At 49.9% G+C, this 23,798-nt stretch overlaps 1 protein-coding gene across 8 annotated transcripts in view; it reads right to left on the bottom strand.

The window, feature by feature from the left end:
- Nucleotides 1-4,134: 4,134 nt before the first annotated feature.
- The window catches only part of LOC142023937 (uncharacterized), a 45,871-nt gene continuing 26,207 nt past the window's right edge, over nucleotides 4,135-23,798 (bottom strand). For 6 of the 8 annotated variants that reach the window (XM_075015403.1, XM_075015407.1, XM_075015410.1 and 3 more), the window contains 4 exons: nucleotides 11,324-11,412; nucleotides 10,649-10,769; nucleotides 9,538-9,636; nucleotides 4,135-9,190 (listed from right to left, as the gene is read on the bottom strand). In XM_075015403.1, coding sequence (XP_074871504.1) covers nucleotides 7,281-9,190; nucleotides 9,538-9,636; nucleotides 10,649-10,769; nucleotides 11,324-11,412 — 2,219 coding nt within the window. In that variant the 3' untranslated portion in view covers nucleotides 4,135-7,280. The remainder of the gene's footprint in view (nucleotides 9,191-9,537; nucleotides 9,637-10,648; nucleotides 10,770-11,323; nucleotides 11,413-23,798) is intronic. The other 2 variants (XM_075015406.1, XM_075015408.1) reach the window with 2 other exon arrangements.

Below are 23,798 nucleotides of genomic sequence, written 5' to 3'. Positions count from 1 at the left end.
ACTTGACAGGTGTAGCATTCAGAGCAGATTTGAGATTCCCAATGAAGGGTAGTGAGGAAGTGCCATGTCTTCAAATTGAATTCATTAGTCTCCAGATTTGACCTGTATGTGCCCCACAGTTCTCCGCTCTGCCCTCTTCCAGCTGCACTGCCCTCAGGAGTTAGGAATAGAAGACCGTTTCGATTGGACACCTGGCAGCCCACGGCTGTAGGGTCCTGCTTGTATGAGAGACTGAAAAAAATCTTTTTCTCTGCTATTAGTGTGTCTGTGTGGGGGGGGCAGGGGGTCTGTGGGTCTGTGTCTACCTCCGCTAGCTGTTTTCTGCACGGCCTGGTGCCAGCCACTGCCCTGCTGCACCATGTGGCAGTTAGGCTGGGGGGGGTGGGTTGTGCTTGTGTGGTAGGGTGAGAAATTTCTTTTCAGCCATTTACACGTTGTCCTGCCCCCCCATCTACTCTCTTCCCTCCCCCAGAGGCTCCACGCAGGCTGCAGCTTTCCTGCACCCAGCTGTATCACTTGTCTTGACCCCAAACCAATACAAGGCCATACTGCACAAGGTGCAAGGCAGCTTGTGCATGGGGAGGGTCCTGGAGCCGGCTGGGGGCAGTCTCCCTCAACAGCTAGGATACCGGGGGGCGGGGGGGGGGCTTGCCGGCCCTCTGGGAGAAGTCTCTGTTGGTGGGCACAATTTTCAGGGGCTCGCAGCTGCCCAGGGAAAGCCTCTGGCAGTGGATACAGTCAGCAGTCTTAGCCATCCAGGGGACGGCTCCCTCGGCTGCCATAATTTTCAGGGGCTGGCAGTGGAGCATCAAGCACCCAAAAGCTGGGGCTGGGCCCAGACTTGCACTCCAATGGCTCATCATTAAAGGATTTAAACTGTACTCAGTTCAATGCGGCAGCCATTTCTCAGGCGCCCTCTCTGTAATTACCCCAGTGCCTTGTTATCTGTATGCACAGTAAGTGCCAACGAAAATTGATTGGGGAGACATTCAGTGTAACATCCACGGGTACCTAGATGTACGTGTCTAGCTTATGGATTGGGAGCAAGGGCACAAATTATTGCTCTGACAACCATCTTTGTCAGGAGGTCTAAATACAGAGCCAAGACTTTCCTCTGGGCCCACTGGGCAGAGGTGGGCACCATAGAGCATTGATTACCGTGCCTAGCTTGTCTGCAGTGGTCGTTTTCCAGCCATTAGCTCATACACATGTTCCTTTTAGGAAAGGTAGAGTTGCCACTACACAGTGTCCAAACCCATCCTCCTGCTGCTCACGCTCACATTCCTCACCCCACATTCTCTCTCCAGCCCGCAGGAGAGAGCTCAGGAAAGATACTCCCTGCTGCAAAGCCCCAGTGGGTCTCTGAGATGGCCCCTGCCCTGCAGCCTATCCCACCTGGCTGTTGTCATGGATGCTGTGTGAGGTCATTACCTCCCCTGCCCTGCAGGACTCATGGCCCCTGGCTGAGCTGCTCCCCGTCTCCCCCCTACTCGCTCACCATTTGTTCTGGGCTCAAGCTGGCTGCCCATGGGAGCACCAGAGGCTGCTCAGTGCCACAGGCAGCTTGCAGAGATTTGCAGCCTTTGAGGCCAGTAGGGAGCATCTCATCTGACCACCCTGCACGATCACAGGCCTCCTGTATGGTGCAGTAGGGAGTTTTGGACAGAAGCACACTCCAGAAAGGCGCCTGGTCTGCACTGGAGGACATCCAGGACTGGAGAAGGCCCTGCATTTCTGGGATGTTTGGAGGAAATTGCTGCCCTGAGGGGAAAGGTGTCAGGCTACTGGTAACAGGATGAGAGAGGTCCCCTCCTCTCAGCACAAACCACACTCAGATTTGGCCCTCAGGCACCATGGAGATAGCCCGAAATGCCAGTCCCAGCTCACAGCTCCTATAATCCATGTGGGCGGGTGAGTGTCCATGCAGAGGGGCCATAGGATGGCTGGTCAATTTGAGGCACTCTCCCCTTCCCCTTATTAATTAGGGGCTGTGGCTTGGGTAGAAGTTGGATGCTCTGCATCAGCAGAGACCCTGGGAGAGGGAGACCTCAAGCTGGCAGGGGGTGCTCGCCAGGCTGCGGGGAGGGAGACTGGTGGGGGGCATTTCACCTGAAGGTAAGCGGGCTGTGTGTGTTGTGGGGGAGGCAGGGCAGGGCAGGGTTAACCAGAAGTGAGAGGAAATGGAATTGAAAAGGGTGAACGCAAAGTGAAACGAGTCAGGTGAAAAGTCTGAGGGGGGCTGAGCGGAGAAGAGTGAAAGCAACGCCCCCTGCCCCCGAGAAGGACAAAGCTCTGTGAGCCTAAGGAATGGAGGCATAAATTCAGCAGAGCCCTGGGACCTGTGCTGGAAAGAGCTGGGACCAGGATTAGCGGAGTTAGAGAAATAAAGGGCAGAAAAATGAGTGCTGTTTACAACACTGTATAGACTGCGATGAAAGGGAAGGAGGAAAGAGAAAGCTGCAGGGAGCTGGACAGCCATCAAATGTGCTGAAGGGTGGGACAGTGATACCTGCTACTCCCAGCAGTGTGGTACTTCCAGAACATGGGGTTACCAGGTGTTTGGATTAGGAAAGCTCCCTCTCTGTGCCTGTTAAAACTCACATTGCTTCAAGGCAAAGGACATGTATAAAACATTCTTCCTGGCAACATCCCTTGAATTTCCCAGCTGGGAAAAAAAGCAGATGTGGGATTTTTTTTTCTCCTTAAATTGGTCATGCCTATGCAGCACTGGTGAGAAGAATGGTGCATGTCACTAGGATGAAAGCCTGGACCCAGTTGTAACAAGCAGCTCTCCAGCCTGCACACTGGACCACGTGATTTATATAACTGTGTGTGTGTGAGGAATTGTTCAGCTGTGCTTCAAGGCGAGCTGGTGAGTCACTTTCCTTCCCAGCTTCCAAACCTGCCTGTGTCACAACAGCCATGAAACCATGAGCCAGAGGCAGGTTGTAATCATGATGTGAACTAACTAAAGTAGGACGTGAGAACAGGAAAATGTTTCTCAGATGGAGCCACCTGACCCCTGTGCCTCCAGCAGCAGGGTCCTTCATAAGTACCCCCCGGCTCAGTACACATCTTCAGCACATGGCCTAGAGGAGGAGCTGCCAGCATTTGAGGCCAGCCAGCAAAGGGGGCAATGGGCCAGAGTCACCAGTGTCCTCACTGGACAGTCCTCACCTGGCTCCATTGTGCAGGGCTGGCAGTTACAGGTAACCACATCACAGCCGTGCTACAAACTCATCCCAAAAGCAACCACAGTTAGTGCCTGGGCTCTCCATTCAACTCCACCTGCAGTGACCTTGTGCAGCCTCTCAAGCCCCTTGTGACCTGGGGCAGAGTGTCTCATGTGTCTCTGCTGCCTGGGGTTGGGGACATGGTGTTTTGTTAGTGACAGGAGTTGTGCTGCGCATGGAAACACAAACAGCAATGAAAAAAGGTGATGTGTAAAATCACAGGCTTTCCCCTCCTACACTGCTGCACTTTGCCATTGATTATTGGCTGTCTGCTGGCAGAAGAGTCTCTCACATGGGTCTGCAAACAGCTGCCAGCTTTTGAACCAGAGTAGGAAAAGTGCTATTTGCACAGATTTCAGCTGAACTTTCCACCTACCCAGTGATGTGGGAGCTCTGCTGGCCACATGCTGCTGCTCTTCCCTCCTGTTCCCAGTGGGTAACATTCAAAGGCAGCTGAAATACCTGCTGCTCCAATTTGTCCCCCATCAGCCATTGCTGTGGAGGCCACAGACAAGCGGAGGGAGGGGAGCTGCTCCAGGGGACAGGCTCTCTAGCACTGAACCCAAACTGTGAATACGTTTGACACTCTCCCCCTTTGCTGTCTGGGCTGAGGGTTTATTTTCTCTCCACTCCTTTCCACTCATCCCTCCAGCTCCCCTCACAGCTCCTACAGGGGACAACCGTTGGCCCAAAATAACTGCATGTCCTATGTCTGACTGCTGACTACAGCTCCCAGGTGATCCCTGCACCAGTAAAATCCCCTCAGCATTGAGAGCCTCTGCGTGACCCTTCTTCCAGAGTTGTACCACAAGTACAAATAAAAGAATTTGATATAAATATACTTTAAGTAGCTTATAGGTAGGGAAGAAAAAAAATTAAAATGAGGGCTAATTAATGAGGATGAATGTTGAAGAATTTTATTTACTATGAAATCAAATAAAAAGGAAATTTACAAGACCCACCCCCCGAGTACATGTATGATCACCCTAACAATCCAAACCAGTAAATTCATCAAATTGGAGCATATGGAGAACAGCTATATAAATAAAGACATAGCCAATAACTAAAAACATAAAAAGATGCCACGGAGTCCCAATTAAACAATCTGCTCCCACAGACCACAACAGTCCACACAGACCACTAAATATTATTAATACAATCAGAAAGGACCATGAGAATTCATTAAGTCCAGTCCCCTGCACTCACTGAAGAACCTACCATCCCGAACAGATATTTTTAAATCTAACCTGCCCCAAACCCATGAAAGAACCTCCTCAAGGGTTGAGCTCACAACCAGCGAGTTCCAAGGCCAACGCTCTAACCACTGAGCTATTCTGTACCTAAAACCATTTCAAAAAATTAAACATCTGCCAAAATGCCAGACTCTTGTGTTTCACAAAACTACCCCCTGACATGGTAATAATCCACACGTAGCTCAGCTTTAAGATAATAAACAAATCTGTGGCTGTGTCTACACTAGCTCCCTATTTCGAAGGGAGCATGGTAAGTCGGGTGTCAGGAGATTAGTAACGAAGTACTGCAGTCCATATGCAGCACTTCACTAAGCTAATTCTACCCTGTGGCAACTTCGAAGTCCCCTTACTGCTCAAAATTTCGAAGTACCAGCAAGTTAGCTGAGGCTACATGCAAGCCGGCACTTCTAAGTTTAACACGTTGAAGTTGCCATGGTGGTGGTGGCGGTGGGGGATTAGGTTAGTGAAGTGCTGCATATGCATCACAGCACTTCATTAATAATCTCCTAACACCCTACTTACCATGCTCCCTTTGAAGCAGGAAGCTAGTGTAGGCACAGCCTGTGAGTCAGCTAGAAATAGTCATGTTTTTCTTGCAGCTAGTAATACAATACATACTGATACTGGAAAGTAAAGTAAAAGGCATTTACTCAGGCTTATGCAGTTTCTCTTAGATGTCAGTTCTTAATTTGATTAATAGTCCATAGACCTAGAACAGCAGAAATAATAAATAAAGCAACACAGACAGCAAACAAAGCCACAAAAAAAAATGAACACTTGAAAATTGGAAGGGAAGTAAAACTCCAAGGGGTTGCTCATGAGTATATGAAATGAATGTTTCAGATCCATGCTATGCAAATAAATGGAAACGTAAAAACAGACAAAAATTCTCCTGGTTTGAAACTCTCACATTATGTGTATCAATTTAGGGTAGAAGTCCCAGAGCACATTTAACACCTGACTTCAGAGTTGCAGACAGCTCCCTGCTTCACAGAGCTTGGCAATAAGGTCTTCATCCTACAGAACACCTGGCATCACACCTCGTACTTGGTACTTCAGAGAACACCCATTGACTCATAAGAGCCAGAACTCTACCAGATAGCAAAGATCTGACCTTAATGGGTTCTGAATACTGCTCCCAAATAAATTCTGTAAATTAATGGAAACCATTTGTCTGGAATCCTATTCTAATTTAAAGGACACACAAGCAATTGGGATCCATGGCAAATTTCTTCCAGTTTTAACAATTTGTCATGTATAAATTTATAGCACAGGTTTTCTAAAAAATCATTACAATCAGGGTTCCCAGCTATTTAGAACACTTCAAAATTCTATTAAAATAATCCTTTTCTTTCTTAAGCTATTAGCCCTTGTGTAAACATTGTTTAAAATGTAATAACACAAATGTCACGAGCTAGGCCTTTTGCTTCAATATTCATTCACTGAAGTCAGAATCCTCACTTACAAAAATCACCTAAATTCTTTACAAAGAGAAAAACTCCAGTAGAAGTGAAGTCGGATCCTGTATTAAGATCGGCTCATGTCGACTCTCTCAGCCTTCTGCTGTGCTCTGGATCTGTCTTCCTCCAAACAAACTACATTTTAGCCCGGGCACCTCTCCACACAAATACTGGCACCTACCCATCTCTTCTTCCCCACACCTATCCAAGTGCAATCTGCTCCTGCAGGCCACAGCCCAGCTGGGGTTTGGGTAGGATGATCATCCATCTCGTTTTTGATGGGACAGCCCCATATTTTGGGTGCCGTTATGGTGTCCTGGTTTATTTTGTAAAAGGGGCTAATTGCCCCATATTTCACAGAGTTCACCAGCTTTCCCCACCTGGGGGATATGGGAGCTGGGACCCAGACTGTGCGGTGGCTCAGCTGCTGCCTGGCTTCCCTCAGCAGAGGCTGGAGCTGAGCCACGGCCATGGGGATTTGAGTGGGAGCTGCAGGGCGTGGTGAACCAGGGCTTCAGTGGGGTTGGATCCAGCATCTGGGTGGCAGGGGTTGGAGCAGGAACCAGGATTGGAGCTGGAGCCATGGGGGGGTTGAGCTGGGCCACGGAGGTTGAAGCAGCATCCCTGGCCAGTTGGAGTGGGGCTGCTGGAACTGAGGGCAGAGGGGCTGGAACTGGAGCCATGGGGGGTTGAGCCAGGCTGAGGAGCTTGGAGCCAGGGCCAGGAGGGCCGGAGCCAGAGCTGGGGGAGGTTTGAACAGGGCTGGGAGTGAACTGTGGCCACAGTGGGGTTGGTGCTGGAGCAGCCTGGCTTCCCCCGCTGGGGCAGCCAGGAGCTGGACTTGTGGGGCAGCATGGGCTGCCACCCACAGCTCAGGCAAGCCAGGAGCTTTGCTGGTGGGGTGGCAGCCCTGTTCCCCACACCCCAGATAAGGTGACCATCCATCCCATTTTGGCCAGGATGGGGGTCATTCCGCATGTCCCATATTTGGCCAGGGGAGATATGGTCACCCTAGGTTTGGGACACAGTCCTGCCACTTCGAGTTGTAGGCAACAGCAGCTGCAGCCCAGCTGGGACTCAGTGAACACACAACTCTCACTTCCAACTCACTAATACCAGCCCACACACACTCCTATTTCCCTCACCTACCCCATGCAGTCTGTCACCCTCCCCAGCCCAGCTGGGGGTGAAGGGAGAGTGCTGGGTTTCACACAAGCAGCCAGACGCTGTCATCTGAGTAGTCCCTCTCCTCTCCCAGCTGTGGCAGCTCAGATGGGAGATGGGAAAATCCCAACTTCCTCCCCACCACCCTGCAAATCCCCTCCACCAGCCACTTACTGCCCCTCTCCTCCTCCTGCTTCATGGGGTTTCCCTCTTGTGTGGATTTTCCCATGCTTAATAAGGTCTGAGTGCCGAATGAAACTTTTCCCACACTCCAAGCATTTAAATGGTTTCTCTCCTGTATGGATTCTCCCATGGCTAATCAGGTGTGTGCACTGACTGAAGCTTTTCCCACACTCCAAGCACTTAAGGAGCGTCTCTCCTGTATGGATTCTCCCATGTTTAATAAGGACTGAGCGCTGACTGAAACTTTTCCCACACTCCAGGCATTTAAAGGGTTTCTCTCCTGTATGGATTCTTCCATGCCTCACAAGAGAAGAGCGCTCACTGAAACTTTTCCCACAGGCCAGGCAGTTAAAGGGTTTCTCTCCCGTATGGACTCTCCCATGGTTAATAAGGTATGCATGCCGATTGAAACTTTTCCCACACTCCATGCATTTAAAGGGTTTCTCTCCTGTATGGCTTCTCCCATGTTTAATAAGGTCTGAGTGCTCACAGAAACATTTCCCACACTGCAAGCATTTAAAGGGCTTCTCCTTTGTATGGATTCTCCCATGGCTAATAAGGTTTGAGCTCTGACTGAAACATTTCCCACACTCCAAACATTTAAAGGGCTTCTCTCCTGTGTGGATTCTCCCATGGCTAATAAGGTTTGCACGCTGACTGAACCTTTTCCCACACTCCAAGCATTTAAAAGGCTTCTCTCCTGTATGGGTTCTCCCATGAGTAACAAGGTCCGCACGCTGATTGAAACTTTTCCCACACTGCAAGCATTTAAAGGGCTTCTCTCCTGTATGGATTCTCCCATGTTTAATAAGGTTTGCACGCTGATTGAAACTTTTCCCACACTCCAAGCATTCAAAGGGCTTCTCTCCCGTATGGATTCTGCCATGGGTAATAAGGTCTGCATGCTGATTGAAACTTTTCCCACATTCCAAGCATTTAAAAGGCTTCTCTCCTGTATGGATTCTCTCATGTCTAATAAGGTTTGCACGCCAACTGAAACTTTTCCCACACTGCAAGCATTTAAATGGTTTCTTTCCCGTATGTATTCTCCCATGGCTAATCAGGTGTGTGCACTGACTGAAGCTTTTCCCACACTCCAAGCATTTAAAGAGCTTCTCTCCTGTATGGATTCTCCCATGTTTAATAAGGATGGAGCGCTGACTGAAACTTTTCCCACACTCCAGGCATGTAAAGGGTTTCTCTCCCATATGGCTTCTCCTATTGTTGATAAGATGTGAGCACCAACTAAAACTTCTCCCACAGTCCAAACCTTTAGAAGGTTTTTCCCTCCTCTGGGTTTTCTGATGTAAGGTATCAGTTGAGGACACACATTTTTTCCCCCCACAATAACAGGACTTATACACTCCCTCTCCACTGTGGATTTGCCCATGCCTAAGGTGGTCAGAGCACTGTCTGAAACTTTTCCCACACTCCAAGCATTTACAAAGTTTCTCTCCTGTGTGGATTCTCTGATGTTTAATAGGGACTGAGTTTTTTTGCACCCTTTCCCCAGAATGACAGTGCGCACATGGGTGCTGCGTGATTTCTCCACTGTGGATTCTCCTGTGGCAAATAAGGCCCGAGAGTTGTCTGAAGTTTCTCCCACATTCCAAGCATTTATAGTTTCTCTTTTCCTTGAGTTTGCTCTGCTGAGCTGTGGTTTCCTTGGGATCCTTGCCTCCTCCCCCATATTCAATGGGTTCATCTGCTTTCTTCCTTGGGCTGTTTCCCAGGTTCCTCTCTGACCTGTACCAATTTTTCCAAGATTTTCTCTGTTCCAATAACTGGACAAAACTCCCTTCAGCTCTTCTCAAGAAAGGTCTTTGGAATTCCTCTTCTTCAGGAATTTTCCTCTGTGGATGCCCATCCTCATCCTCACTTGTCATCTGATCACCTGCTGGAGGACAGAGAAAATCCAGGCAGGAATCATTGTCTGGGCTGATAGAAAGGACCAAAAGGAGAACAGCAAAGAGGGAAAAGAACAGTCACTCGGGAGGAGACTGAGAATTCAGATTCTGCCTCAGCTTCCCAGAGACACTCCCACAGATGTCAAGACAAGGAGAAAACTCTTAACAGCTGATGGGGGGCAGCTATGAGTGATATCGGCTATGACATCTGCTGGGCACAGCCTGACCTGGGGGAAAGGAGGCAGAACTGAGGGGGCTCACACCACACTAAGGTGGTTTTTAACTTTTTCCCTCTATTTGCCAGATACTTTCTGTGTCAGTGTCACTGACCCCTCACCTGTTCTGCTGCCTTTTGGGCTCTTCCTTTCCTCTGGGACCCATGGCTCTTCCCCTGCTTCCAGCCAGGTGATCAGGGCAGGTTTGGGAATGGGGAGTCCTGCATGGGGGTGAGATCAGATGTGAGCAAAGAGCACTGAGGATTGTAGCTCTATGGCTCACAAAAGTTACAGCCTGAGTTTAACCTGAGCCCATGATTTGCTGGGGGTGGGGATGTGGGACCTGAGAGATGGTTACATGGTCACTGAGCCCCCCGGGCGAGACTGATGTCCAGGGTAGGGGCTTCACACCCTAACTAGGAGAGTTGCAGATCTGTGGGCTCTGGGGAAGTTGGTGAAGCATACAGGCCGTGTCTACACTAGCCCCAAACTTCGAAATGGCCATTCAAATGGCCATTTTGAAGTTTACTAATGAAGCGGTGAAATGCATATTCAACGCCTCATTAGCATGCGGGCAGCCGCGGCGCTTCAAAATTGACGCGGTTCATCCAGATGGGGCTCCTTTTCGAAAGGACCCCACCTACTTTGAAGTCCCCTTATTCCCATCTGCTCATGGGAATAAGGGGACTTCGAAGTAGGTGGGGTCCTTTCGAAAAGAAGCCCTGTCAGGATGAGCCGCGCGGCGGCGAGCCGTGTCAATTTCGAAGTGCCGCGGCCGCCCGCATGCTAATGAGGCGCTGAATATGCATTTCAGCGCTTCATTAGTAAACTTCAAAATGGCCATTCGAATGGCCATTTCGAAGTTTGGGGCTAGTGTAGATGCAGCCACAGAGTTCTGGGGTTACACCCCTGCCTACATCTGAATCTCCAGTGCCCAGAGCCCTCCCCACACAGGGAGCCAGTCCCTGGAAGGGAGATGCACAGACACCAAGTGTGTCACAAGTAATTCAGACAGGGTAATATACAGCTGCTGCCCCCATGACAGCTGGAGTGTCCACGTCCATGAGGTTCTGGCTCATCTCGCCAGCAAGTGATGAACGGCTCTCACACACTGCAGCTGTGAGGGCTGACGGGAAACATTTCCCTCCGGTCTATTGGACCAGGGCAGAATCAGCCTGTTTGCAGAAATACGGGTAGCATGGCTTCAACAACTAAGGGCACAGGGATCCTTACCCAGCGAGGTCACATCCTCATAATTCTCCTTCCTGCTGTCCCTGCAGAGGGCTTTCTGTGCGAGGTCCAGCCCCTGCCCCTCGGGGAAATACACAGCCACCTCCTCAAAGGTCACCGGCACCTGAAAGAACAGGGGTTCCTTCCTCAGTGCCTGCTGTCCCAGCCACCCTGTTAGTCATGCAGCAGACAGAAAAACAGGGCTCCTCTGGGAGGGCTGGAGGAGCAGAATCCAACCCCCCACGTTACTCAGAGTGGCCAGGAGCTCCAGGGAACAGACAGAAGAGGGGAGCTCTTTTTCTCTCCCAGGAGATGGAGGAGGACAGAGTCTTCCCATTTACCACATACCTACTATGCACATGATGACATAGGAAAGAAGGTTCTAGGCAAGGAACAGGGACAGGAATCCCTTGTATTTCACTGCACTCTGCCTAGTGGTTTTAGGCTTCTTCACTCTCCTCTATTTTCCTGCCCTACCCAGGGGTTATTTCCTCTTTAAAAAATAAGGAAATGTTCAACCCCCCCCAGCCCCAATGAGCCTCATTATAAATCAGCCCCTCAGCTGAGCATGTCCAAGCAGGGTTATCACAGCTTGCCCCCTCCCCATCCTCACCCTGAACATTTCCTGCCCCCTCCCACTTCCAATTTTCCCCAGCAGCTCCTCCTCATATCCCCTACCTGAGCTTGCTCCACCACAGCCATCTCTCTTCTCTGATCCCTAGGGAGATGGAACAATCTGGAGCAAAATGGAGTTGCTGTTCTGCAGCCTGTCAGGAAGAGAAGAGCAATTGGGAAGGTTTCTGAATTAGCCTTAGTCCATTGCACACCCAATTCCCTCCCCCCCCCCGCCCCCCAGGTACTTTACCTGCAGACAGACACTCTGGATTCCCCCATGCTGGGAAAACCCTCAGTTACACTATTACAACACAGACCTGCCCCCACCTCCTGAATCTAACTCAGGAGACACTTTTTAGCCCTCCCAGAAAATGCAGCTGGTCAGGGCTGGAAGCAGGGAACCGCCCTTCCCAATGAGTGCTCTGGCTGCCAAAACCAAATGGGAAGAAGGGGCTTTCAAAATCAGAGGGGTCATTTTGAAAGGCCCCCGGCTACACGGGCTGCATGCATTTCAAAAGTGGCACTTTCAAAGCATGTGAGGCTGCCGTTATGCTAATGAGGCATTGCATATTCATGTCAGTGCCTCATTAGCATCTGCTAAAGTGACACATTACCGTGCACCCTCCAAAAGGAGGGGGTAGTTTGGCCACAGCCTTTCAGTCTCACCCCTTTCCCTGAAAGAGCTGGTTACGGTCTGGCCATTCTTGGGTGCATTTCCTCAGCAGCTCTGGGACTTGCAGAGACCCAGGAGCAGAAATGGGGCAAGGAATGACTGTCTGAGCAGCCACTCTCCTGTTTGTGCCCAGCACCTTCACTGAGTTCTCTCCCATTGTCTTCAGGCTGTGACTCAGGAGCTGGTGGTGGCAGAGCCTGGGGCTGACCTACTCTGATTTCAGACATAGGAGAAATTGTACCCCGAGGCAGGACACAGAGGTGGAGTTAGTGGTGGTCTGTCCCAGCACAGACCTCACTGGGTAACAGCTGCTCAGCCCAGGCTCCCAGTGCCAATGGAGACAGCAGCATCTGCCCCAGGAAGCCCAGCTGGCTCTAGGGCTCCAATACCATGACTACAGAGACTGACACCAACCTCCTCTGCTTAGCAATTACCAGAGCCTTCTGCTCTGTGCAGTGAACCACCTGCTTCCCTGTGCTGCCCCTGCAGCCTCTAGACAGTTCAGCCCATGCTGAGCTCATTGGCCCTCAGGATGCACACTGGAGCCACAGAACCATCATTTCCTATTTCACACTAGAGCCAGAACCGAACGTAACCCATAATGTTGTTTTACTGAATGAACCTGAATTGAATGGGGAAAAAAAGATGGGGAATGGGGATCCAGTTAAAATAAATACTCAGCATTTAAAAAAAAAAACAGAGTTTCATGCTGGGAGATGACACAATACACAGCAGGTGGGAAATTTTTCAAGAGCTTGAACCATCAAGCTTTTGCTCTGACTGACCCTGAACTGTAAGCCAACCGGGAGCAGACGCACAGCAGGGATGCTGAGCAGGGAGCCAGGTAAAATCTCATTGAACGAAATAATGGATGGAGATGGAAAGGCGTATGTCAGAAGTAATGAGGCCGTGGAATCAACGTCAGACATGTCTGCATCTGAAAAATGGAATTGGAACTTCTTCTGCAAGCTGGTGAAATCTCCAAAAAGGGAACAAGGAAAGCCCCCAAAAAGGATTGGGCCACTTCTTGATCCATTTGCAGAGGATTTATGGCTCAGTAAGAAAGAAAATAGACAGGGAACATCTGAAAACTATCATGCTCAAGTTGTATCAACTAGCACTAATTGTCTTGACAGTTCCACCAGCACCAATGAGTGTGGCAAGAAAATGCCCAGGCCTCACATGTCTCTGTTCACAGCAAATATCCAATAGGGCAAGCGCAAATGTTTAAAGATGTTATTTTAGGTTGTTCAGACAGTGGTTTGAAAAATAACCATGTAAATTTCAAAAAATGAAACACAAAAACCAAATCATTTAATGTTAAAAAAAAATCAAAAGCCAAAAACCAGTTTCCATTTTAATTTCATTTTTTTCAATTTCTTCCACTAAGGGAGTCAGGATTTCAAAAGGAACTGAACTTTCATTTTTGTTTTCTCAGGGCTTTAACTGGAAATAAAACCAAAAATTCTGAACATCAGTGAACCTGAACCTGAACCAAACCAAACCAATCCCCAGTTGAACTTCATGTTTGCTGTTGCTTGCAGTGACTCTGGATTGATACAGAAACCAGGGCAGGATCCTATCCAGTCCTGTCAGCCCCAACCATGTAACATACAGTAGTCAGCCCCTGAAAATATGAGAATTTCTGAAAAAAGTCAGAGCCTGAATTTGGAGCAGGGAGAGGAGCGATATTTGCCTTGCAAATTCTGAGCACGCAGGGCAGGGCTGGGGAAACTATTTTTGATCAAGGCAACTGAACCACAGAAAAATCAGCTGGAGGCCAGAGAAGTGGGAAGACAAACAAAAAGCCTCATTGATATGGTCCCCCAACTATAAAACTAACAAACTAAAAACACCTCCACCATTTCTCTTGCACACCAGCCCCAGAGGCTATGGCTGCCAGGGCTAATAGTTTTGCAGACCCCCTTGGCTCTGTGGTAGGGCCAAAAATGAGGGGTTCAGAGTGGGAGGGGGCTGCCTGAACACAACCTCAGGGTGTAGGGTCTGGGCATGCTGGAAGGTGCAGAAGCAGCCTGGGGAGTCTGAGGGGGTGGGGATGGGTGTGTTGGTCAGAGGCATGCAGCAGTTGGTGAGGTGGAGGTGGAAGGTATGCAGGAATAGGGTGAGAAAGGGGGCCTGGGGAGTGATGCAGGAATGGTGTGGGGGAGAGAAAGGGTGCAGAAGTGAGCAAGGGGTGGATGGAGGTGCAGGAATGGGTTGAAGGGCTCGGTGGAAAGGTAGGGAGCAAGGAGCAGTCTGGGGGTGCAGGGGTGCAGTGATGGGGGGCACTTCCCTGATGCAGCTCCCTCACCTCTCCCAGACACCATCCTCTGATTGCCTACAAACCCAGCCCACAAGAGCAACAGGGGGTGAGCCAGCTGTGTTGTCATCTCTGGAGACGTTTGAAGGAGGATAAAACTCCCCTTGCAGCTACCTCTGGTTTTGCAGACCCAGCATCAGAAATTCTCAGTCCCTGCTTGGTTGTGCAGACCCCCTTTACCCTGTCCACATTCCACCAGTAATGCAGAAAAGGCAGAGGGTGAGAATGCAGCCAAACAGCTGCACATCAGAAACCTTGTGGCTGGTCAATTATTGTGCTCCCATCTGTGGAAGGGGACCACGGGGTCCTTCTCATACGTGATGGAGATTTGTGGTTCATGTGGTAAATACATAGATCTCAAACTAAGAGTTAAGGAGAAAACATTCATTTTTACTTTGAGATGATGAAGCAGCTGTTTGTGTTAAAAATTCTAAGCAAACAAGTATTTAGCACCATAGATAAATTTTGATTTTAGTTTATAAAACAGGGCCAAATTTTCCAGATGGATGCTGCTCTGGCTCCTGTTCTTTTGGGCACGGAACTGCAAAAATCAGATGCTTGAAAAATCTTCTCTGTCACATGATGTACATCTTTTAATTAATAATTGATTGTAGGCAGGTGCTATTTTGAGCAAAGATCAGATTCTGCCAAAATACAATATGTTATTTGCCAAAAAGACTAAGACGACTTTTCACTTGCATTCCTGTCTGATTAAAAGAAAAGTAACTTGATACAGTCACCCAATTTTTGGCCCCAGAAAATATAAATATCAAATACAAATACATGATGGATCTGCTCAGCAGTATTTCTGACAGTTGGCATTTTGCAATAAAATTGGGTTTCTTACGTGACAGTAACGGCCACTTTGATTTATGTGATAAACTAGCAGTGAAGAAGTTGCAGGTGAAAGCCACTGAATGATTTTGGCAGCTTTCTTTAGTCTTTGGTGATACCACTGGGTGGGGAGATGAGAGATTAATTTTTCACAATTAGAACGCAGCTGCATTTTGATCAGTAATAGCATATTTAACACGTCCATGTTTTTTCTGGACAGCATAGCAGAAACAATGAATACCAGACCATACATTTGAAATGTTTCTTTGTCCTGATGAACAGGGTAAACATACTAGTGGCCCCTTTAAAATCTTGTTTGGGTAGCAGGATCAATCTGAAGCGATGACAAGTTCTGTAGTGCAGTGATTTTCTAAATGCTTTTACATAGGTCAAAATAACTTGAGCAACGAAGGTCGAAAAAACTAACCATGACACTAAAATTTTTGGAAGGTATTTCAGGCATTAATGTAAAATGTCCTATAATGAAAAATTAATCCTTAAATTGAGGTGGATGCTACTTAAATAGAAACTAAGTCATGGAAGACACACCTACCTCTGTATAAACAGCAAGGAAAGCAGAGAGGGAGTCTGCAAAGCACAACCTTTGGCTAAGTGACAAGGTTCCATAGATTGCTCAACACAAACTGATATCCTTCAGAAAATGGACATCCAGCCAGAGTGAAGCGAACACAAGGGGCAGGAAGCTACAGCCAGCGCTAGGGAAGAAGGGAATTTGACAAGCAAATAGCTGAACGTGTGAAAATAAACTTCAAGAGATTATTTAAATGCACCAGCCACAACATCTCGCAAAAAGCCTGGTGGCTCTTTTAGCCATGCTGGGCTGCATCTACACTAGGATCTTACTTCAAAGGTAACTTTGCAGTAAGGGAGGCGAACTGCGAAGTTCTTACCCCGTTCTCAGGAATGAAGAAGTGCCCTACTTTGAAGCAGAGTGTGTATAGATGCTCTGCACTCACTACTTCAAAATAAGGGGTTTGCCATGGCAGCGCCCCCCTCTCGAGCAGGGAGACACTGGCCAGCCTAGACAGGGATCTATGCTCACTGCTGGCTGCCTGACAGCAACCCCAGGCAGGAAGTGGAGAGCATGCGACAAGCAGGGGCAGCACGAGCTCCCCACTGGACTGCCCCTGCTCGATGCACCAGCCCGTGCCCACACCCCTGACCGCCATGGCAGCACGGGAGGACCCCCCTGCTTCCCCCGGCTGACACCTCAGAGGGCACACAGCACCTGGGCAAGGCATGTGCTGAGAGGCCCCTCATGGAGCGAGAGGAACTGCAGGACCTCCTCGCTCTATGGGGCAGGGGGTGGGGGGAGGTCCTGCAGCAAAATGGCACATGCCCAGGGGGTGGCCATATGGGAGATGGTCAGCGTGCTCCAGAACTGGCTGGTGAGGGAGCAGGAGGTATGGGTGTGGCTGGCTGGCAGCCTGAACACCTTGGCCCAGGCCACAGCCACCTGCTCTTCCCAACCCCCTGGTCCCTTGCCAGCCTCCCAGTAGCCATCCCCCCACTGCTGCCCACATCCTAGCAAACTTGTCCTCGGCCACCCACCTTGAACTGGGCCGTGAGGCTCCTGGCCAGGGTGGGCACCCCAGCCATGGCCTCAGCAGCTCCCCCCACAGACCCTGGGGCACCTCCATCCCACCCCTACTCCCCTGTGGTCCTGTCCCTGTGCCAGCCCTTCAGAGAGCCTCAGACTTGGGGCAGTAGAGGCAGCTGCAGCCGCTGTGGCTCCTGTCCCTCCATGGCTGTTGGTGACTGAGCCCTTCCCTACTCCGGCCCCCCTTCCAAATTCGATCCCCCATCCCAGCCCCCGCATTCCCTCTGTACATCATTTCCCCCTGTAAATAATTCAAGTTGTTGTGTTGATGTGGTTTCAAAAACTGTTTATTACCCTAAACCCCAGTAAACAGTGATGCCCCCACCCTAACCCTGAGTCCTCAGTGCTTGGTGTGGGATGGGGTGTGTTTGGTGGGGCAATGTGAGAGATGGAGGAGCAGGGGGCATGTGGTGCAGATGGAGGGTGGGAGGGTCAGTGTGGGCCCTGTGCAAAGGCCTCACACAGGGCCTCCCAGACTCTCAGCCCACCCTTTGGGCCTGGCAGCACGAGACAGCAGGCAGCTGCTCATACGCAGTCCCCCGGTTCCCGGCCCAGCCCTGGATGAAGGGCTCCCATCTTCTCTCCGTGAAATTATAGAGAGCCCAGCAGGCAGCAACCACTGCAGGGATGTTTGGCAGGCTGACGTCCAGCCTTGTAAGGAGGCTGCAAAATCGCCCCTTCAGCCTCCCAAACACTTGCTCAATGGTGCCCCTGGTGTGGTTGAGGCTGGCGTTGAAGATGTCCTGGGCCAAGGTGGTGCGTCCCTTATAGGGACGCATGAGCCACAGGTGCAGTGTGTATGCATCAGCTGTGATACAGGGTGCATCGTGGCATCCCCCAGCAGGAGCTCCCATGGGGGGACATAAGTGACCTCCTGCATCCGGCATCCCAGCCACAAATTTTGGAACACCCAGGCATCATAGAATCATAGGGCTGGCAGGGAACTCAGGAGGTTATCTAGTCCAGCCCCCTGCTTCACGTAGGATAAGCCATCCCAGCCAGGACCTTGTCAAGCTGAGACTTAAAAACCTCTAGGGATGGAGAATCCACCACCTCTCTAGGCAACACATTCCAGTGCTTCACCACCCACCTGGTGAAGTAGTTTTTCCTCATAGCCAACCTGCTCCTTTCCTTCTGTCACTTCAGACCATTGCTTCTTGTTCTGCCATCTGTCACCACTCAGAACAGTTTCTCTCTATCCTCTTTAGAGCTCCCTTTCAGGAAGTTGAAGGCTGCTACTAAATCACTCCTCAGTCTTCTCTTCTGTAAACTAAACAACCCCAAATCCCTCCACCTCTCCTCATAGGTCTTATGCTCCAGCTCCTTAATCATTTTTGTTGCCCTCCGCTGAACCTGTTCCAGCACATCCACATCCTTTTTATACTGGAGGGTCCAAAACTGGACACAATATTTCAGATATAGCCTCAGCAGGGCCGAATACAGGGGAACGACCACTTTTCTAGATCTGCTTGAAGTGCTCCTCTTAATGCACCCCAATATGCCGCTAGCCTTCTTGGCTACAAGGGCACACTCTTGACTCAGATCCAGCCTTTCATCCACCATAACCCCTGGGTCCCTTTCCACTGTACTGCTGCTTAGCCAGTCTATAACAATGCTTGGTGTTCTTCCATCCCAAGTGCAGGTCTCTACAGTTCACCTTGTTGAACTGCATCAGATTTCATTTGGCCTAATCCTCCAATTTATCCAGGTCCCTCTGTATCCTATCTCTACCCTCCAGCGTATCTACCCACCAACGTATCTACCTCTCCTGTCTGGCCACCCCATGCATATGTCCATGAAGAGGGTCCTCGCATCCACCAGGGCCTGGAGGACCACAGAGCGATAATCCTTTCCTGTTAACCCTTCTGTGGTTCTGCTTGCCTCGTACCCCCTCTCCAGGGTGTCTGAGGCATGAGCCAGCCTTACCTCTAGCATCACTGCCCTGATAGTGGACTTGCCCACACCAAATTGATGGCTGTAGACCGGTGGCCATCTGGGTGGCCAGCTCCACAATGCTACTGCCACCCTCTTCTGCACTGGGAGCACAGGCGGCATCCTTGTGTCCGGATGCTGGAGGACTGGGGCAAGCCAGTGGCAAAGATCCTTGAATGTCTGCTTGGTCATTCAGAAGTTCCTCAAACACCACTCATCATCCCAGTCCCCCAGAATAGTCGGTCCCACTATTCAGTGCTGGTGGCAAAGGCACATCATAGAATCATAGACTCATAGGGCTGGAAGGGACCTCGGGAGGTCATCTAGTCCAGCCCCCTGCTTCAAGCAGGATCAACCCCAACTAAGTCATCCCAGTTAGGACCTTGGCAAGACGAGACTTAAAAACCTTGAGGAATGGAGACTCCACCACCTCTCTAGGCAATGCATTCCCATGAGTCACCATCCTCCTGGTGAAATAGTTTTTCCTAATATCCAACCCATACCTCTCCCTCTTCAACTTCAGACCATAACTCCTTGTTCTGCCATCTGACACTACTGAGAACAGTTTCTCACCCTCCTCTTTAGAACTCCCCTTCAGGAAGTTGAAGGCTGCTATTAAATTACTCCTAAGTCTTCTCTTCTGTAAGCTAAACAAGCCCAAATCCCTCAGCCTATTAGGTCTGGTGCTCCAGCCCCTTAATTATTTTTGTTGCTCTCTGCTGAACCTGCTCCAGCAAATCCACATCCTTTTTATACTGGGGGGCCCAAAACTGGACACAATATTCCAGATGTGGCCTCAGCAGTCCCAAATAGAGGGGAACAACTACTTCTCTAGATCTGCTCGAAATGCTCCTCCTTATGCACCCTCGTATGCTATTAGCCTTCTTGGCTACAAGGGCACACTGTTTACTCGTATCCAGCCTTTCATCCACCATAACCCCTAGGTCTCTTTCCTCTGTGCTGCTGCTTAGCCAGTCAGTCCCCAGCCTGTAACAATGCTTGGGATTCTTCCGCCCCAGGCACAGGACTCTACACTTCTCCTTGTTGAACCACATCACATTTCTTTTGGCCCAGTCCTCCAATTTACCCAGGTCACTCTGGATTCTCCCTACTCCCCAGCATATCTACCTCTCCCCCTAGTTCCGTGTCATCTGCAAACTTGCTGAGGATGCAATCCAGTCCCTCATCCGGGTCATTAATAAAGATGTTGAACAACACCAGCCCCTGAACTGAGCCTTGGGGCACTCCGTTTGAAACTGACCACCATCCAGATATCGAGCCATTGACCACTACCCGTTGGGCCCGACCATCAAGCCAGCTTTCTATCCATCTTATAGTCCAAGGATCCAATTCATATTTCCTTAACTTACGGGCAAGAATATTGTGGGAGATTGTATCAAAAAGTCAAGGTATATCACATCCACTGACTTTCCCATGTCCACAGAACCTGTTACCTCATCATAGAAGCTAATGATTGGTCAGGCAGGACTTGCCCCTTGTCAATCCACGTTGACTGCTTTTGATCACTTTCCCCTCTTCCAAAGTACTCCAAAATGTATTCCTTGAGGATTCCTTCCATTATTTTCCCAGGGATTGAGGTAAGACTGACCAGTCTATAGTTACCTCAATTGTCCTTCTTTCCTTTTTTAAAGATGGGCACTATGTTTGCCTTTTTCCAGTCATCTGGGATCTCTTCCAATCTCCAAGAGTCTTCAAAAATGAAGGACAAATGTTCGGCCATGACATCTGCCAATTCCCTCCGTACCCTTGAGTGCATTAAATCCAGTCCCATGGATTTGTGTATATCTAGTTTTTCAGGACAGCTCATAACTTGTTCTTTCCCTGCAGATGGCTGCCCTCCACCTTCCCATACTGCATTGTCTAGGACCCTAGTGTGGGATTTGACTTTGTCTGTGAAGACTGAGGCAAAAAAAGCATTGTGTACTTCAGCTTTTCTTATGTCATCTGTCACTAGGTTACCTCCCTCATCCAGCAATGGCCCCACACCTTCTCTGATATTCCGTTTATTGTTAACATGCTTGTGGAAACCCTTCTTGTTACCCTTCACATTCCTTGTCAGCTGCAGTTCCAATTGTACTTGCGCTTTTCTAATTACTCCCTGGCATTCTACAGCCGTGTGTTTATACTCCTCCTTAGTCACCTGTCCGCGTTTCCGTTACTTGTATGCATCCTTTTTGAGTTTAAGCTGACTCAGGATTCCCCTGTTAAGCGAAGCTGGTTGCCTACCACGTTTGCATTTCTTACTGTGCCGCAGGATGGTTTGTTCCATTGGTGCTGGATCATGGGGGACTAGGAGAAGGGCAGCAGGCCCAGCCCAGGGCCTGCAGGATGGAGCCTATGTGACCAGCCCAGGCGTGCTGCTCAAAGACGACGGTGAGCAGCATGGCCAGCAGGCTGGCCACAGTGGTCAGGAGATCCTCCTGGGGGAGCAGCTGCACAGGCATCTTCTCCAGAGCACGCGGTCTGCTCTGCCGTGTGTGGCCTGGCAGCCCTGAGCACGTGCAGGGTGGGGGGTGTTGGGAATGGCTGGCTGAGAGCCTGGAAGGGCTTGTCAGCCATTTGACCCCTGCCTGCATTATTTCCTGGCCTCTTACATTGAAGGGCTGTTGCTGTGTAGACACTTCCCTACGAAGCACAGGCAGTCTGCTTGTGTGTGTAGATGCTCAACTTCAAAATTGTTTACTGCGAAGTTGTTTTGTAGTGTAGACACAGCCCTGGAAAATTAAGGAAGCAATGAAGAAAAATAAGCACATTGCTAGAAAGTGGTGGATTTCTAGTCATCAGTCTCCACCACAGCAATGGCACGGGAGAGTTCTCCCTTGTTTTCTGGCAATAACAGTGAGGTGTGATCAGTAACTGGGGGATCAGAAGAACTGGGACTGGCTGAGATTGATCCATGGAAAAGCCCCAAAGAGACACAGCTGAGAGTACTGAAGGAAATAAGGAGTGTCTGAGCCGCCAGCAGCAATGTGCAGTAGCATTAGAAGCCGCTGCTCTGCAGGAGAACTGGAGGGGAGCAAATGCCCCAGCTATGATGTAAAGTGCAATACAGCTTGTTAAACAATGTCCAGACCAGTCAGCATCACGGAAGCACCTAGCAAAGGGGCTGAAGTTATAATGTAAAATGGAATAGTCAGGGGAAGGAGGCACAGAAGTGGGGAGCAAAGTGTGCCCCCCACCTTCCCTCCATTTAAATCTCATTCCCCTCAACTCCATGGACCCCTCCATGCAGCCTGATCCCATGGATTGCTCCCTCCTCCCTCCAGTACAGCTCCTGTCCCCCTTCTCCTCACATCCTCCTTCATCCCCTCCTGTTCCCCGGCACTGTGCCCCTCCTCTCCTCATCCTCCTTAACCTCCTGTCACTTGACCAGACTTTTACATCGGTGCTGGAAGCCATTTTAATGCCCAGCATGGCTATTGGCTCCAAATATTGTGCTGGAGGTGTGGGCATATGAGATGTCTAACAAAAGTTGTTGATGCCCTAAATCTGTGGATGTGACATGTATCTGTATCATGTATGTTGGTAAAGTTACAGATTTTAGCTCTGTAGCTGTGTTAGAAAATGTTTGTGTACTAAGCTTCACAATAGGAGTTGTGAACTCAGCCCCAGCCAGGACCGTGGGCTCAACAATAGGGTAGAAACCAGGTGCTCAGACACCAAATCCACATTCCAGATATTTGGGATGTCTCAATGGGATGCAGCCCAAATGTTAAAGTGACCTGGGCTGAGACAAAGCAACAGGTCCCTTTCAGAAATTTAAGATTGTCTCTTGGGAGTCATCCAATGGCTGTTTGCCACAACAGCCCACCTGAGTCATGTGGAGGTGAACCCTCCAGGGACTATGGGAGGACAGAGGGGTTTGTTCCTGAACAGAAGAGACAACAACAAGAAGAGAACAATAGTGTGGACTTAGCAGTATCCGTCTTGGATCCTTTGTCTGTTGGTCTCCAAGGGTCCACATCCCAGCATGTGGACCCCAGCAGGCCAGATCTACAATGCTCTGATAACAACCTATGTAGCCTGGAATGAACTTTCAGAGACTTTCAAGAATCACCAAACAATCACTGGCCTGCATCAGCAGCTATGACTGATGTATGTAAAGGATTGATTGAACAATTCTCCCTAAACCTGTTTTCTATTTTATTAATTAAATCCTCAGATATCAGATCTAACGATCTGGCTTTTGCATGGTGATTTGGGAAAAAACAAGTATATATTGACCAAGGGCTGTGGTTGGGCCCTTTGTGGTCTGGAAGAACCTGTGGGGTGTTGGGTGAAACAGGCTTGAAAGCCTCTCACCTAAATTTAGGGGTTGTTTGGCTGGGCGGGTAGAGAAGCTGGGAAGCCTGCAGGCTTGCTTGTGTGGCTTCTGGCTGGCCAGTGGAGCTGGCAGAGGTGCTGCTATGGCTGGTTGGATTTGCCTCAGTAAGAAGGAAATCCCAGCCTGGGGCTGTAAGTAGCCTGGATTTTAGGCAAAGGGACCCTGGGTTGACTTCTTTAGCTGTGCCCAGAAACCTCTTCCTATCACACCCCCTCCTGTCCCCCACAGCTCTGAGCACTCCTCTCACCTCCTCCCATCCTGTCTCCATCATCCCCTCCCATCCTCCTCCACCTCCTGCAACCCCCTAGGGCTGGCAGCAGCCTGGGGGCACAAGGTTAATGCTCCTGGGGAGAAGGGAGCAAGTATTTCTTTCCTCCTCGGCAACAGGGCCCAGAGGGGTGGCCAGGCTGGGGGCACTGCCCACACCATGAGAGGCTCCTGGGAGCAGTGGGATGGGCCCTGCTGGAGATTCCCACTTCCTAGCTGCAGCCCAAGCTGCAAGATCCCAGCCCTCTCCCCACCCCATCCCCCCAGCCTGCTGGGGCTGAGGGCTCTAACCAGGACTGGGAGCCAGGACCAAACCCAGCTCTGGCTCCCGGAGCCACAGCCCAGCCTGGATGCTGCTGGGTCCTAGTGAGGAATCACACTACAAACCTGGCCCCTGGGTCTCACACCCCCAGCACTCAGGCAGCTTATATTTATTATATATATAAAAATATGGAGATACACATCTCATGGAACTGGAAGGGACCTCAGGAGGTCATTAAGTCCAGCCCCCTGCCCTCTTGGCAAGACCAAGCACCCCCTTTTTTT

Source organism: Carettochelys insculpta, chromosome 21, assembly GCF_033958435.1.
Source record: "Carettochelys insculpta isolate YL-2023 chromosome 21, ASM3395843v1, whole genome shotgun sequence".
Classification (NCBI taxonomy): Eukaryota; Metazoa; Chordata; order Testudines; family Carettochelyidae; genus Carettochelys; species Carettochelys insculpta.
This window is presented reverse-complemented; position numbering and strand designations above follow the sequence as displayed.